Genomic DNA, 16,574 nt, shown 5'->3' with positions numbered 1-16,574 from the left:
CTTTCATGATGTGCCTTGGACTGTATTGTCATTTTGTGAGTACAATACCTACTTTTATCATTCATTAAATACATTTTTTAGGTAATGCACTAGGCCGGTGCACCCTGTTTGTTTTATTTCTTTATTCAGTACATTTGGATCTTCCTGGTCATTTGAGGGCAGCAAGGCATGCATATTCCAGGACATTCATGATGTGGTCCTAATCTGTACTGAGTCCATCCGTAAGTGCAGGAGTATCTGGGTTTGCTGTTTCTTTACACATCAAACTGAGCATGTGCAGAGTGATTGCCCATGATATGCCTAATCAGGAGATAAGCAGGGCACTGGAAGAAGGGAAGGATCAGAGAAGTCAGGATCAAACCGCGGTTTTACACAATGCAAAGGCTTAACCCCTTAGGTTCCACAGTGAGTATAACAAGCATGCCTTACTGCATATACAGACTGATTTTGCGGTTGTGGGTTTTGTAACACTTTAAGGCCTTTTGAGGCAGAAACGTGTTAGCAGACCAATGTTAAGGATGTTACTAAAAAAAAAAGGAAAGATTCGGAGGATTATAAATTATGCTGTGCTAGATGCTAGGTTTACTGACTCAGTATTTTGTCTTTAAAAAAAAAAAAAACTCCACCCCCCCCATGCACGTCTAAGGATGGAAGGTCCGCTTAAAAAAGTCACCCATTTTTAATCTGAAGCCATCAAGCAGTTATAACATGGCCTGCTTGTTAGATTTCTCCTGTTTATCTGCAGCCAATATTACCCGTCTGTCTTGAGATTGTAAGCTCGAAAGAGCAGGGCCCTCGAACCCCTTGTGTAGTGTATTGTTACTGTCTTGTCTCATGTCATGTCCCCCTTGCTACTCTACAGCGCTGAGCATACCCTTTGGCACTATCTAAATACTGTATAATAATAATAATGCAAGACACAATTTCCCAAATGATTATTTCTCCATAAAATCTCAGTCCCTTCTTCCGTTAATGCCCAAATCTGTGTCAATCTCTTTCTGAATCATGACATACAATAGCTCTGTTCAGGGCCGTGGATAAGGGGGGTACCTTAAATGCCTTAAAAGGCACTTTAAATGATGGCAGGTGTGTACTGACTCCTATTTAACATGATTTTGAATGTGATTGCTTAATTCTGAACACAGCTACATCCCCAGTTATAAGAGGGTGTGCACACTTCTGCAACCACATTACTTTAGTTTTTTATGTATACTCCCCCCTCCTAAAAGATTTAAGTTTGTTTTTCAATTGAGTTGTACAGTTTATAGGTCACATTAAAAGGTGGAAAACGTTCTGAAATGATTTATTGTTGTCTCATTTTTTTACATCACAGAAACCTGAAATTTTAACAGGGGTGTGTATCCACTGTATGGCGGGTAAAATAAGTATTGAACACATGCAATGTGTAACAAAATGGAATGACACAAGGAAAAAGTATTGAACACATGAAGAAAACGAGGTGCAAAAAGACATGGAAAGCCAAGACACCAGCTGAAATCTATCAGTAATTAGAAAGCAATCCTGCCCTTTCTCAGCACAAATTAATATCAGCTGGTTCAGTCTCAACTGAAGGCCTACAAAAAGGTGTCTTGTTACCAAGGTGTCACACAAGAAACATCTCATGATGGGTAAAAGCAAAGAGCTCTTTCAAGACCTTCACAACCTTATTGTTACAGAACATACTGATGGCATTGGTTACAGAATTTTCGTAACCTATTCGTTTTCAATATGAGACTAGAACACAAAATAAAATGGACAATTATTCCTCCAATATTCTCATTGTGTGTACTAGGCATTACATGAAGAGGCAGAAGGATCTGAGGCACGTTCTCCAAGATATTTGGAACAAACAACCTGCCGAGTTCCTTCAAAAACTGTGTGGAAGTGTACCTAGAAGAATTGGTGCTGGTTTGAAGGCAAAGGGTGGTCACACCAAATATTGATTTGATCTTCTCTTTTGTTCATTTAATTTCCATTTTGATGATAAAAATAAACTAAGAACACTTCAACTACTGAAAGCATTCTTCATTTACAGCATTTTTTCAAACCTGCCAAAAACGTTTGTGCAGTACTGTAGAATTGTAGATCTGGAATTGTGCTAAAAAAAAAAAAATGCATAATCCAATAGATCGAATCCAAGACCTTCCACTATGATCCAGGTAAGAACTTTTTCCACAGGCTTGGATCAAGCAAGCTTCAGCTAACAGCCTCCTGCTAGGTGTACCTGAAATTTTTTTTATTTTTAAACTACTAATGGCGGTGATCAGTGACTTATAGGGGGACTGTGGCAATCTGACACTAATACTGTGATAATACTATACACTGCCACCGTACTAATGACACTGGCAGCTGCACTGCGTTGCTTTAACTGACGACTGCGCGGTCATGCAACGCTGCACCCAAATGTAATTTACGTCCTTTATTTTTTACTTTCAGTGGTATTTGATCACCTGTGCAGTTTTTATTTTTTGCGCTATAAAAAATAAAAAAAAAAAAAGACCAACAATTTTGAGAAAAAAAAAAAAACAATATTTTTGACCTTTTGCTATTAAACACCTCCAGTAAAAAAATTTTAAAAATCTAATTTCATCATAAATTTAGGCCAAAATATATTCTTCGACATGTCTTTGCTAAAAAAAAAAATCCTAATACATGTCAATTGATTGGTTTACATGAAAGTTATAGCATTTACAAATGGTGGTATAGATACTGGGATTTATTTAATTTTTACTAGCAATGGCAGTGATCAAGCATGAGATCGCGTGAAATGCGTTAACAGGTCCTGTATTCATGTCCTGGTGTTTTGTGTATCCTATGGATTAATAAATACACACTATATTCATCTATCCTCTGGTGTGTGGCTCACCTTTCTTCCTATTGAATTGTGTGTGGTGGTGAGCCAGAGCCTGCACCTGTTGTGGATTGATCTGGATTGTTTGCCTGAGCGGTATACCTTTGGTTCTTTGGATCAGCGACTTATAGCGGGACTGCGGTGGACATTCTGACACTGGGGGGAACTGACCTGGTGTCACTGACATCCAGAGCAGTATGCCCGAGCTGAAAGGGAGGAGAACTGTTCGTAAACAAAACAGTCCTACTCCCTGTCAGTGATCGTTGGAAATCACCCGGTGCCGGTAATTACCAGCTGGGCGCCGGTGAATGGCGGCCCAGGTAGGGCGCACGCATGCCCCCTACCCGGAAATGCAAAATCACGTATATATACATGTGATTTTGCACGTCCCTGCTACCCTGTAGCAGTATTTCTGCTATAGGACAGTGGGGATGCTGTTAACATCTCGGGGTAATCAAGGGGGTAAAGTGTGTGCATAACAAGTGTTAATGTGTGTATTATTTGCTGCTTATTACTAATAAATCTCTTTGTTCCTTCTCTCTTTGCAGGGAGAAGAAACAAGGATATTGTTCCCTTTGTACACAGGGCTCTGGGCTCAGATTGCACACAGCCAATCAGCAGGTTTTGACCATGAATCATTGGCCAGCACTTGCTGACAAAATCCTGCTGTGATTATACAGAGACAGAGTTGGTGAGCAGGGGGCACGCACACGCCCTGTACCCGGAAGAGGCCAGCAACATACAGGGAAGTCGCTGTGCCTGTACGGGTTGCCCATCCACAGTCCTTAAGTCGTGAAAGAACACTTTTTTTCTGATTATTATAATAAATACACAATTTATATAGCGCCAACAGATGCAGTGCAGTGCTTTACAACAAATGTTATTGAAATTTTCAAAACAGACATACAGAAGATGCGGTGGGGTTACAACAAAACAGGCAGAACAATCATAGTATATGTACTTTCTTATGCAGTATATGACAGTGTTGTAACTACTGTATGCAACTACTAACATATTTCTTAAAAGGCATGAAAAGTGTCCTACCTTTAAAAGGGTGATGACAAATATTAAGGGCTGAGGATCTTTTTGCAGTGTGTCCAAATCGACATATCCAAGGGAATGGTCGTGAAGCTGTGCTATCCCTCCGCAGCAATGTCTCTGACCTTCACGAGGATCCTGTCCTGCTGCAATCCGACGCAGACTACGGGAGACTTGTGGGTAATCGATCACATGCTAAAAGACAATGGCCATTTACCATATGTATGAAAGTATTAAACCATCCTAACTCGTTTTATATGCCACTTATTAACTAAATACATTAACACGCACCTGCTTGGAGAAAAAGGTGTAAAATGATTGTAAGATAAATTAAAAGGATCCAACATAGATCAAGAGTTGTAATTGTGATATTCAATGATTAACGGTAACTTAAGCTTAGGTTCACACTATGGTGCTCATTCCTGTGCGATTGATAGTGCACATGCGATTTAGTGAAGTGCGATTTCAGCCCATTCAAAATCAAATCACACCAAAGTAGTGCATACACCAATTTTAGAAACTCGCTGCAACCAGATTGCATGGTCAGTTTGTAGCAGGCGATGCAGTGCAGGCAAATGCAGTGCGATTGCATCCTACGTTTGGGGCGTTAACACTGAACTGACACCCATTGCAGATCACAAGGGCAGTGCGATCTGAACGTGGTGTGGAGCAATGTGGATGGATCGCGGGTTTCTCGCACCGTGTTCTAGTGTGAACCGTTTCTAAATTTTCTTATAATTCATTAATTGATGTTCAGTAGCTAGCTAATCAGATTATGACTTTCTAGTGGATAATTGTGATGTTCTTTCCATACCTACCCACTTGACACACTATTGCAGAGCTATCCTGTAATTAAAAATGAGCAGCCCACTAAACTGACCAGTTAACTCCACGCAAACAGCTAACTACTGTACATACATGAAATACATACACTATATTGCCAAAAGTATTGGGCCAGCCCTCCAAATCATTGGATTCAGATGTTTCAATCCCCTCCATGGCCACAGGTGTATAAAATGAAGCACCTAGGCATGCAGACTGCTTCTACAAACATTTTGTGAAAGAATGGGTTGCTCTCAGGAGCTCAGTAAATTCAAGCGTGGTATCGTGATAGGTGGCCACCTGTGCAATAAGTCCATCCACGACATTTCCTTGCTACTAAATGTTCCACAGTCAACAATTAGTGGTATTATAACACAGTGGAAGAAACTGGGAACAACAGCAACTCACCCAGCAAGTGGTAGGCTACGTAAAATGACAGAGTGGGGTCAGCGCATGCTGAAGTGTACAGTGTGCAAAAGTCACCAACTGTCGGTTGGTGTGGCCTTCAGATTAGCACAACAGTGCATAGAGAGCTTCATGGAATGGGTTTCCATGGCCAAACAGCTGCATCCAAGCCTTACATCACTAAGTGCAATGCAAAGCATCGGATCCGGCGGTGTAAAGCACACTGCCACTGGACTCTAGAGCAGGGAAGATGTGTTCTCTGGAGTGGTGAATCACGCTTCTCTGTCTGGCAATCAGATCGACATGTCTGGGTTTAGCGGTTGCCAGGAGAATGGTACTTGCCTGACTGCAATGTGCCAAGTGTAAAGTTTGGTAGAGGGTGGATTATGGTGTGGGGTTGTTTTTCAGGGGTTGGGCTTGGCCCCTTAGTTCCAGTGAAGGGAACTCTTAAGGCGTCAGCATGCCAAGACATTTTGGACAATTTCATGCTCCCAACTTTGTGGGAAGAGTTTTGGAATGGCCCCTTCCTGTTCCAACATGACTGCACACTTGACTGGCCTGCACAGAGTCTTGACCTCAACCCGATAGAACACCTTTGGGATGAATTAGAGCAGAGACTGCGAGCCAGGCCTTCTCGTCCGTCATCAGTGCCTGACCTCACAAATTCTTTTTCTGGAAGAATGGTCAAACATTCCCATAGACACACTCTTAAACCTTGTGGACAGCCTTCTCAGAAGAGTTGAAGCTGCAAAAGGTGGGCCAACTGAAAATTTAACCCTAAGGACTAAGACTGGGATTCCATTAAAATTCATGTGCCTGTAAAGGCAGGCGTCCCAATACTTTTTGCAATATAGTATATATGGGATCTGTTTTACCTGCCTAAAGTGGTAGTAAAGGTAAAAATTAAAAAAAGTAAAATTTGGGTCCCCCTGCAGGTTAATGCGTAGTTTCACCCTTTCTTTCATGATCCTTGCCACACAATGCCCCCCACATAACAGTCTGTAATGGGATATTTTTTTTTTTTGCCATCTGTATTCTGCACTTCTGGTCCGACCGCCTAGGCAATTTTGTCATTTGGCGATTCCCTAGGACTCTTGGGATATCAGCATCGTCTATCTTGTCTTTTGGAAACCTATTGGTGAAATCTCAGTATTTTTCTTGACAAAAAGTGACATGATCAGGAGGATTGATTGACATGTTGCCATAACAATAGGGTGGGAATCGGGAGGTGCATGCTAGGTAGTCAGCAGCACTGAATCCCAGAAGAAAGTAGGAGCGGGCCTCAAATGCCCACCCCAGTAATGGCCACTGCCTGTCTGCCGGGATCCTGCTGAGGAATGCCATATTTACAAGTAAGCAAAAGCCATACACTTTGAACACTGCCCTAATTATATAGTACAGCTGAAGAGAATCATCGGGGTGCTTGAAGTGCCAAGTAGATTGGAACTCTGCTTTAATGCCATAATATGCTAGTATGCACTTCATACTAGCACATTATGGCAGAATTACCTTGGAAACAACACCCACCAGCAGTGCATTGTCATCTTTACCTGGTTTTCCTTCTAGGTTTGCACAATCCAGCTGTCTGATTAGCCAGGCCATGATGACATCACTCCTGTGCATGCATGCGGGAGTTACAATCACGGCATAGGGCTCTGCATTCCACGGCACACTCTGTGCTCCTGAATGCAGAGCATCGCTGCGCATGCACCAGTGACATCATTGGCTACTGCCAATCAGAATATCTCCTTAAATGGTGCACATTTAGGAAATATTCATTGTGCCTACAGGTGTAAGCTTACAGTAAGGTTTACGTGTCCAAAGCATGCCTAGCCATTTCTTCATTTCTCCATGTTGCATCACAAATGTGAGAATGTTAATGTGATAAAAACACATCTTTTCTCTTCATTTCAGATCTAATTAGTAGTTTTACCTGCAAAAAAATAAAACGGAGAGACCCAGGGATTGTGGGATATATAGTTTCTACACAGGAAGTGTCAGTTCTTAGACTACAGAAAGAAGTCATGCATTAACTTTTGCAGTGCCATGCAGCATGCCTCATGGTGAGCACAAACAAAAACATCTGACACAGGAATGTGAAAATGTATTCTACTAAAGGCTATAGGTATAGACCAACCATGAAACTATATGATCAATACACATCTTATGCAGGTGAAAAACACCAGGTATGGGTAGGAGGATTGTAATGCCTTTAAGTATTTGAATTTCTTCCCATCTAGTCCTAATATTTACACAGCTTTGTCACAATGCTCTCCTGGGACTGGACAGTAAAAGAGAAGCAACATCCAAATAACCTTCTCTCTCTGTCAATGTTCTCTCTCTGTCAATGTGCTCTCTCTCTGTTACAAAATCACCTCAGCCCCCTAAAATCATTTAATTTTTAATGAGAAGTGTTCCTTGTGCTGGTCCCGGCAGTGCTAGTTGAAATCCAAAGTCCTCTGCTCTCCATACCCCCCAGCAGCCATAATTCTCTGGTGCAGCGCAGGTTAATACTACAAGTCCTGCACATGTGATAGGTAAACACCAAAAGTGCTGACTATGCCTGCTCTTTCCACCCCACTCCTCCATTCATAGAAGTACTATGAATCTTAAAACAAATCCTAAAGCCTAAGCACAATTTTGCAACTTAGACATGTGTTAGCAAAACTGTACAGATGATCACTACTACTACTTGTACATCCAGGCAAGTTATATCTTGTTTTTTTTTTGCAGGACAAATTGGGCTTTCATTTGGTGGTAAATGGTAATGGATATCTCCTGATTATTTTTCTAAAGGAAAACTGGCCCAAAATAGTAAAAAAAAAATAAATTTAATTTAGTTGTGTATTTCTTGCTACTACCATAACCAACCACCAAAGAACAACCCAAAAACTGACACTGATATTAATTTAAAAAAAAAAAAAAAAAATCCCGACCTTGGCCTTTGACCCTGACACAAACACTAACACTGGCACTGACCTAGATCAAACCTTGAGCTAGGTATTTTTATTATTTTTTTTTCTCTCTGAAAGGACAGCGAGAGATACAATGTATCTCTCTCCTCCATTCAGAAAGAGAAAACAAGGGAGGCGGGCTTCACAGTGACTGATCACTGTGATATCCAATTAGAAGCGATTATGTGACCAGGAATCTGGCTCTCACTGATACCCCGGTCTTTGTGCTGGGAGCATGCCGTGCGGTGCGCTCCCAGCACAAAGATAGGTACGCAAATTAGCAGCCACACAGAAAAAAGCTCAGTCCAGTGGGGCTACTAATTTGCGTATGCTTGGCGACAAGGGGTTAATATTATCCCAGGTACTTGTATAGCGCTGTCAATTTACGCAGCACTTTACATAGGTGTTATACATTCACATCAGTTCCTGACCTCAAGGAACTTACAATCTAAGGTCCCTAACTCACATTCATACATATACATATTAGGGCCAATTAACCTCCCAGGATGTCTTTGGATCGAACCCACGCAGGCACAGGGAGAACATGCAAACTCCAGGCAGGTGGTTCTGTGGTTGGGATTCGAACCAACCACTCTAGTACTGCCAAGCGGAAGTGCTAACCACATAGCTACTAAAGCTCCTATGAGTGCCTATGACAGGCACAGTGCTCGTATTAACCCCCACAGCACTGGAAGATTATGGCTGCAGGTGTATGGGGGGTGTTATTGAAAAGTCGGCACCAGCACAAGGATACTTCCCATTAAGGCTCCATGCACACTGGGCATTTTAATAATGCTGGTAACCTTAGCTGTGTAAAGGCATGTTAAAAACGTGTTTTTCAGTGTTTTATAGTGTTTTTGTATTAGCGTTTAGCCACGTTTTTGATGGTTTTTCTTCCCAAAAAAGTCCAAAAACGCTGGTTTGCCACGATTTACCGCGTTAAGAGTGTTTGTACAACTAAAATATTCCTCTAGAAACCCACTAGTCCTGAGGTTTTTTTTTTCAGCCAAAAAAACGTGGATTACAGTCTATGTGTGCATAGACACATACAGTCAGGTCCATAAATATTGGGACATCAACACAATTCTAACATTTTTGGTTCTATACACCACCACAATGGATTTGAAATGAAACGAACAAGATGTGCTTTAACTACAGACTGTCAGCTTTAATGTGAGGGTATTTACATCCAAATCAGGTGAACGGTGTAGGAATTACAACAGTTTGCATATGTGCCTCCCACTTGTTAAGGGACCAAAAGTAATGGGACAATTGGCTTCTTAGCTGTTCCATGGCCAGGTGTGTGTTATTCCCTCATTATCCCAATTACAATGAGCAGATAAAAGGTCCAGAGTTCATTTCAAGTGTGCTATTTGCATTTGGAATCTGTTGCTGTCAACTCTCAAGATGAGATCCAAAGAGCTGTCACTATCAGTGAAGCAAGCCATCATTAGGCTGAAAAAACAAAACAAACCCATCAGATAGATAGCAAAAACATTAGGCGTGGCCAAAACAACTGTTTGGAACATTCTTAAAAAGAAGGAACGCATCGGTGAGCTCAGCAACACCAAAAGACCCGGAAGACCACAGAAAACAACTGTGGTGGATGACCGAAGAATTCTTTCCCTGGTGAAGAAAACACCTTTCACAACAGTTGGCCAGATCAAGAACACTCTCCAGGAGGTAGGTGTATGTGTGTCAAAGTTGACAATCAAGAGAAGACTTCATCAGAGTGAATACAGAAGGTTCACCACAAGATGGAAACCATTGGTGAGCCTCAAAAACAGGAAGGCCAGATTAGAGTTTGCCAAACAACATCTAAAAAAGCCTTCACAGTTCTGGAACAACATCCTATGGACAGATGAGACCAAGATCAACTTGTACCAGAGTGATGGGAAGAGAAGAGTATAGAGAAGGAAAGGAACTGCTCATAATCCTAAGCATACCACCTCATCAGTGAAGCATGGTGGTGGTAGTGTCATGGCGTGGGCATGTATGGCTGCCAATGGAACTGGTTCTTTTGTATTTATTGATGATGTGACTGCTGACAAAAGCAGCAGGATGAATTCTGAAGTGTTTCGGGCAATATTATCTGCTCATATTCAGCCAAAGGCTTCAGAACTCATTGGACGCCGCTTCACAGTGCAGATGGACAATGACCCAAAGCAGACTGCAAAAGCAACCAAAGAGTTTTTTAAGGGAAAGAAGTGGAATGTTATGCAATGGCCAAGTCAATCACCTGACCTGAATCCGATTGAGCATGCATTTCCTTGCTGAAGACAAAACTTAAAGGAAAATGCCCCAAGAACAAACAGGAACTGAAGACAGTTGTAGTAGAGGCCTGGCAGAGCATCACCAGGGATGAAACTCAGCGTCTGGTGATATATATGCGTTCCAGACTTCAGGCTGTAATTGACTGCAAAGGATTTGCAACCAAGTATTAAAAAGTGAAAGTTTGATTAATGATTATTATTCTGTCCCATTACTTTTGGTCCCTTAACAAGTGGGAGGCACATATGCAAACTGTTGTAATTCCTACACCGTTCACCTGATTTGGATGTAAATACCCTCAAATTAAAGCTGACAGTCTGCAGTTAAAGCACATCTTGTTTGTTTCATTTCAAATCCATTGTGGTGGTGTATAGAGCCAAAAATGTTAGAACTGTGTCCATGTCCCAATATTTATGGACCTGACTGTAGGATAACAAACTGGGGGGGTTTACTGGCTGTAGAAAAAAACATCAAAAGACAAAAACAGCCGCTGTAAAAACGTCAAATGTGCATGAGGACTTAATGTAAGCACGGTCCCTTCTGTTAATTTTAAAAAAGAAAACAAAATTTAAAAAAAAAGGTGGTCATATGCTACTTTTTCTAGACATTAACTATTATAATTGAATCCACTCCATACCGTCATGTCACACAAGAATTCAGAGACTTCTCCTTCCCGCATGCTGCGAATGATGGTTTCCCATACAGGCAGCTTGAACTTCTTGCCTATTATCAGCTCCATTGGCTTGTCTCTGTTGGAGCTGTCATCAACCACCGTACGCTTCTCATCGCACAGCAAGGTCTTGAAGTGGAAGGTGGCCTGTAAACACAAACACGAGTTTCAGGATGTTGTGGATATTACATGTAGCATTGAAAAGAAATATGTAATGACTTTCTGTCCTCTTTTTGATAAAAGCAGAACTTTAGGCAAGCCATTAAATGCACAGATGAAATACATATATTGCATAATAGATGTTCTGCCTGCCAAAGGATTTTTATTTCAGTCCATCCAGTCCTGTGATTCACCCAGCACAGGTCGGGGAGGAGACCTGATTTACCTCTGCTGCAGTTCAGTAATAGTTACAGGTCTCCTCCCCACCCTCAGCCTGTGATTGGACAGTAAAAAGAGAAGCAGCAGATTGATGAGCTCAACTCGCTGTCATTCGCCTCTACCCCAATAATTAGCATGCTCCTTGTACTACAGCACTTCCAATAATCTCCTTGTGCTGCTTCTCATTTCCCCAGTCTGAGCCCTGCTGTGCACTGATTGAAAATGCCAATACCGAGCCAAAGTCAGATACTTGCCTGACTATAAATAAATGTGATTATGTATAAATAGATACAGAGCTGCATTCATTTGTGTCTATTATGTATCCCTGGATTTCGTCTTTGAAGTTCACAATCTCAAATACCGTATTTTTCACTCCATAAGACGCACCTGACCATAAGACGCACCTAGGTTTTAGAGGAGGAAAACAAGAAAAAAATATTCTGAACCAATGGAGTGCAGACACGGTACAGGGGACCACCAGAGAATGCAGACATGGTACAGGGGACCACCAGAGACTGCAGACACGGTACAGGGGACCACCAGAGACTGCAGACACGGTACAGGGGACCACCAGAGACTGCAGACACGGTACAGGGGACCACCAGAGACTGCAGACACGGTACAGGGGACCACCAGAGACTGCAGACACGGTACAGGCGACCACCAGAGACTGCAGACACGGTACAGGCGACCACCAGAGACTGCAGACCTTTGGGGAGCAGCGGGTACCCGAATTTGACAGTTACCCTCTCCCACTTTCGCAGAGTTGTTCTCCCTCCCCGTCTTCTGGGACACGTGACAGGTCCCAGAAGACTGCCGGACCATTCACAGAGCGCATCGCTTCTCACGCATGTGCAATGGACACCCGGCTGTGAAGCTGCAAGGTGTCACAGCCAGGTGCCCACAGTAAAGATGCCGGCACCAGGGAGAGAAGACAGAGAGTACAGCGCTGAACCGAGGAACAGGTAGGACTGAGGAGCACAGAAGAGCCGAGTGGCAGGCTCGGTATTCTAACATGGCGGCGGAAAAACCTGGCCAGGTGCTCAATAAGAAGCACAGACATTTTCCCCCATGTTTTTTTTTTTTTTGGGGGGGGGGTGCATCTTATGTAACAAAAAATACAGTATTTGTATGAAATTAGAATTTGCAAAAAACATGCAAGATATTATATTATACATCCAGAACGGTCATTTGCTAGGTAAGTGGGCAGGCCACTTCTGTGTCAGTAATCAGAATTCCCTGCTGTCGGGTGAATTCTACAGCCATCAGTAGCCTCCCTAGCGGTCTGATTATGTCCATATTTCTGTGCTCAAAGCGGTACTTTTTTTGCATGGAAATATGTAGTTTTTTATTGTAGGCCTGTAATTTTTAGGAATAACTCACTGAAATCTGTCCGAACAAGAGTCTAGTAAACATTCCGGGTATGTTAAAATTTGAAACACAAAATCATAAATTATAATTTAATAAATAATCATAAAAAATAATAATATAATAATAATAATTTTAATTAAATATAATCAAACCAAAAACACTGAAATTTGAAATATAGCGCCAAGTTCGCACATCACTGAGCAAAGTCCAAAATCATTTCAGTGTCTGATGACAAATTTCCCCGCAAATCATTATCACTCAATTCTGAAAGTGGTTCTAATTTACTATCGCTGTTCTCTAGCTGGTCTAAAACCGCTTTTGACCTAAAAGGGACGCTTTTTGGACGCCATGGACGTTTCTCAGTTTCCAGGCAGAAAGAACGGTAAAAATGCAGGGAGGACACAGAACAAAGCACTCGGGACAAAATGTATGTGAAATAGTTTGATACAGTAATGTTTTACTATGTTATTTTAGTGTATTTAGTGAATGTCACTTTTTGACATTTTTAAATTTCCTGCCAGTTCCGTCCCCATATGTCCTGACGTCGCAGGGAACGGAACCCGGAAGACAGATGCCGGCATCCGCCAGAGGACATTGCCAGGGACACTGCAGGGGGGACATCGCGGGAGCGCAGGACAAGGTAAGTGCAGAAGGGATCCTGGAGCAGCGCTGCAAGGTATTTCCGAGATGTGATCGCTGTGATCAGTCATGACAATTGTACACAATAAAGGGCTTTCATTCATAGTCAAAGTGTACTATTGTGTTGATCTCTGTGATTGACCACAGTGATCACATGGTACAGACAGGGTCAATCGCAGTGCACCTGTGCCATGTGATAGCTATGGCCAATCACTGCTTTCACAATCGTACATGATGAATGAATGGATACTAATCATAAAAATGACTGCCTATAACAGTGATCATTACTGTTATAGGCAATCGATGTAAAAAAAAAAAAAAAAACAATCCTCATCACCACCCCAGAGTAGTACAGTGTCACTATGGTGACACTACACTGTTCTGATGTTAGTATGTAAAGAAATAGATTGGGTTATTGCCACATTGATTTGGGTCATTTTTACCAAAGAAATGTAGCAGAATAAATTATGGCCTACATTTATGAAGGAAGATTAGTTATTTCACAATTTTATAACAGAAACAAAGAAAAATGCATTTTTTTTTAATTTTGGGGGTTTTTTTTGCACTTTTAGCAAAAAATAGAACACCCACTGGTGATTAAATACCACCAAAAGAAAGCTCTGCTTCATAAAAATAATTTAAAAAAAATTCAAGACTGAGTAATCGTCAAAGTGTGACAATGGTGAAAGCATCTGGTATTGATGTGGTTAACAGATGACCTTAGCTGCCTGTTGTAAACAGCCTCTTGTGTACAGTGTTCTATAGCTCAAGAAGCAAACAGCAGAAAACCGAATGACTCATCCTTATCAGATATAGTCAGCTGTAAGGCAAGCTGCTACTGCTGGGCTATTTCTAGATACTCCTCCTGACTCACTCAAACCACCCCCTGAGCAGGCAATCCCAGCCCAAGCCTTGCCTTGGGGGGAGGGGGGGTCTAATAGACCCCAAATCTCTCCATAAAGAGGACCTGTCATGACCCATGCTATGTTGTTCATCCCTTGTGATAGCAATAAAAGTGATTTTAAAAAATTCAAATAAAAAAAATGTTTAAAGCGCCCTAGTCCCCGCAATGCTCGTGCACAAAGGCGAACGTATGCGTTGGTCCTGTGCGCATATGTATACGATAATCACGCTACACAAGTGAGGTATCTCTTTGGATGGCACAGAGAGAGAGCGGTAATTCTAGCTCAACTTCATGTGTAATTCTTAGCTCTGGTTCACATCTGTATGGGTCGTGATTTGTGCGGGAACGAGTGCACATTCATTTGAATGGACTCCCGTGCCTCCTGACACGCAGGGAAGAAGTCCCTGCACTACTTTGGAAATCGCAGCCCACACAGAAACTGAGGATCCCAATACGGTTGCGATTTCCAGTGCAGGAGGCGTGCCATTAGAATTAATGGGTCCCGTATTCCTCTGTGTGGGTGGTGCAGCTGCAGGCTTTTGTGCGGGTCCCAGGAGCAGCACCACCCACACAGATGTGAACCGAAGGTAAACTGGGAACCTATAAAGGCTTTTAAAGGTTAAATTCACCTTTTATAAAAATAATAAATGCACTTTTTTGCAGATAAAAAAACTATATATACGATTAGAATTTTTTGTTTTAGGAGCCTGGGAAGCATTGCTCCAGCTGGCAGATCACTGGTGTCATGTAGGGCTCCTGCAGACTGTCAGTGTAAGCTGTCGCTCCGGACCTTGTACAGGCAGGCAGGAGCAATCAATGGACTACTAGAGCGCTCCACCATCACCCTCGCAGTCCATTGTAACTGCAAGCTGTCAGCCACAAAGACTGTTGTCACTTGTAGTTCATTTACTCTCAGAACTCTCTGAATGAATGACGCAGCCGTGTGGGCGGAGCCCCGCACAGCCATGTTCTTTTCAAAATTATGACAGCAGGTGTGGGGAGAAGATCCTGTGACAGGGACAGGGATCAGGGGGATAGTTGCAGGAACATGATACAAGTGTCAGCCAAAAAACGGGTAGAACAATGTAACATGTTCCCAAAGTTGAACGTATCCTTTAGGGCCGGTTCACACAGTCCAGGTGCGTTTCCGCATGCACGTTTTTGACGCACTCCAGTTAATTTTTTCCCCTCTTTCTTCAATTTAAATAAGGACATGTGCATTCCAGTGCGGTTTTTATGAGTTCAGGATCCTATGACACCAATGTAACGGCGACGCTCAGGATCCTATGACACCAATGTAACACCGACACTCAGGACTCTATGACAACAATGTAACAGAGACACTCAGAATCCTATGACAACAATGCAATTGTTAGGGTAGAATTGAGCCAGAGTTGAGCACGGATCCCCGCCGGCCTCTCACCCACCTTCGTCCCATCCCGATAATCGGACAGCTCGGCTTTACTCGGGGTGGTGATTCGTTTTCTGATCCCCTCATTCACAGCTACAACCCCCGCCATGTTCACTCACTGACGTCACGTTTCCACCGAGACCAAAGAAGGCGCATGTGCAAATCGCCAGCGGAACGCAGTGCCTCTGCGCATGCGCACTCCCCATCAGCGCAATGCGCCGGTCTCGTATGGTAGCGGTCGCCGGATGTGTGTTCGGCATATTATAATCCAGAATGTAATGCAAGCATAGACCCCTTCCTCTTGTCTGCATTGTGTTCTGGCCGGTGACATAAGGCTGTAGTCGCACAACATTTGTTATCAAGGCCAGAACCTGAAGTCCTCGGCTACAATACACCATTATTAAATAAAGCGGGACTGACTCAAATTCTTATTCTGTCAATAAAGGTGAATGAGAGCCGGGCAAGGGTCACGTGAAGCGGGGTGGTGGCGGGGAGGCGAGAGTGGGGGTGTCACGTGACAGGCTGTGAACTTTCTTTTGTGAAGTTTTGTCGGCCTGGGGGAGGGGAGATGTGAGGGGCGGGGCTGGGAGTAAGGAGCTGGGATCTCTCTGGAATGGAGGTCTGCCACTGAAGAGGCAAGGCTGAGGGAGAAGCAGCTGTACACAGAGGTATGTCCTGCCTATAGGAGGCCAGGCAGGTAGGTGGCCAGTACTTACCAATGATGAGTGGGGGGTGGGTGATGGGTTGTATTGGTGCACAGACAGGTCCCTGACTTCCTCTGTTTATATGTTTGCATTGTTTGTTGTTTATAAACGTCTCTGAGGATCCAGTACTTCCACTATGAACAGTCCAGGGAGGGG

General features: G+C 42.8%; 2 protein-coding genes and 1 long non-coding RNA gene across 5 annotated transcripts in view; 2 read left to right on the top strand and 1 right to left on the bottom strand.

The window, feature by feature from the left end:
- The window catches only part of LOC149454429 (uncharacterized), an 8,090-nt gene extending 5,244 nt beyond the window's left edge, over positions 1 to 2,846 (top strand). Inside the window, exon 2 of the long non-coding RNA XR_016314215.1 lies at positions 1,334 to 2,846. This is a non-coding gene — a long non-coding RNA (uncharacterized LOC149454429). The remainder of the gene's footprint in view (positions 1 to 1,333) is intronic.
- AIP (AHR interacting HSP90 co-chaperone) overlaps positions 1 to 16,574 on the bottom strand; it is a 23,369-nt gene extending 6,795 nt beyond the window's left edge. Inside the window, exons 1-3 of one of the 2 annotated variants that reach the window (XM_089687571.1) lie at positions 16,431 to 16,574; positions 10,979 to 11,158; positions 3,896 to 4,084 (exon numbers count right to left, since the gene is read on the bottom strand). In XM_089687571.1, coding sequence (XP_089543697.1) covers positions 3,896 to 4,084; positions 10,979 to 11,080 — 291 coding nt within the window. In that variant the 5' untranslated portion in view covers positions 11,081 to 11,158; positions 16,431 to 16,574. Of the gene's footprint in view, positions 1 to 3,895; positions 4,085 to 10,978; positions 11,159 to 15,730; positions 15,880 to 16,430 lie in introns of those variants that run through there. The other variant, XM_089687570.1, reaches the window with a different exon arrangement.
- TMEM134 (transmembrane protein 134) overlaps positions 16,289 to 16,574 on the top strand; it is a 62,404-nt gene continuing 62,118 nt past the window's right edge. The window contains exon 1 of one of the 2 annotated variants that reach the window (XM_089687574.1): positions 16,289 to 16,382. The gene's annotated coding sequence lies outside the window, so the exon portion shown is untranslated. Of the gene's footprint in view, positions 16,412 to 16,574 lie in introns of both variants that reach the window. The other variant, XM_089687575.1, reaches the window with a different exon arrangement.

This window comes from Staurois parvus, unplaced genomic scaffold, assembly GCF_062004578.1.
Source record: "Staurois parvus isolate SC_StPar_1 unplaced genomic scaffold, SC_StPar_1.0 ptg000430l, whole genome shotgun sequence".
Taxonomy (NCBI): Eukaryota; Metazoa; Chordata; class Amphibia; order Anura; family Ranidae; genus Staurois; species Staurois parvus.
This window is presented reverse-complemented; position numbering and strand designations above follow the sequence as displayed.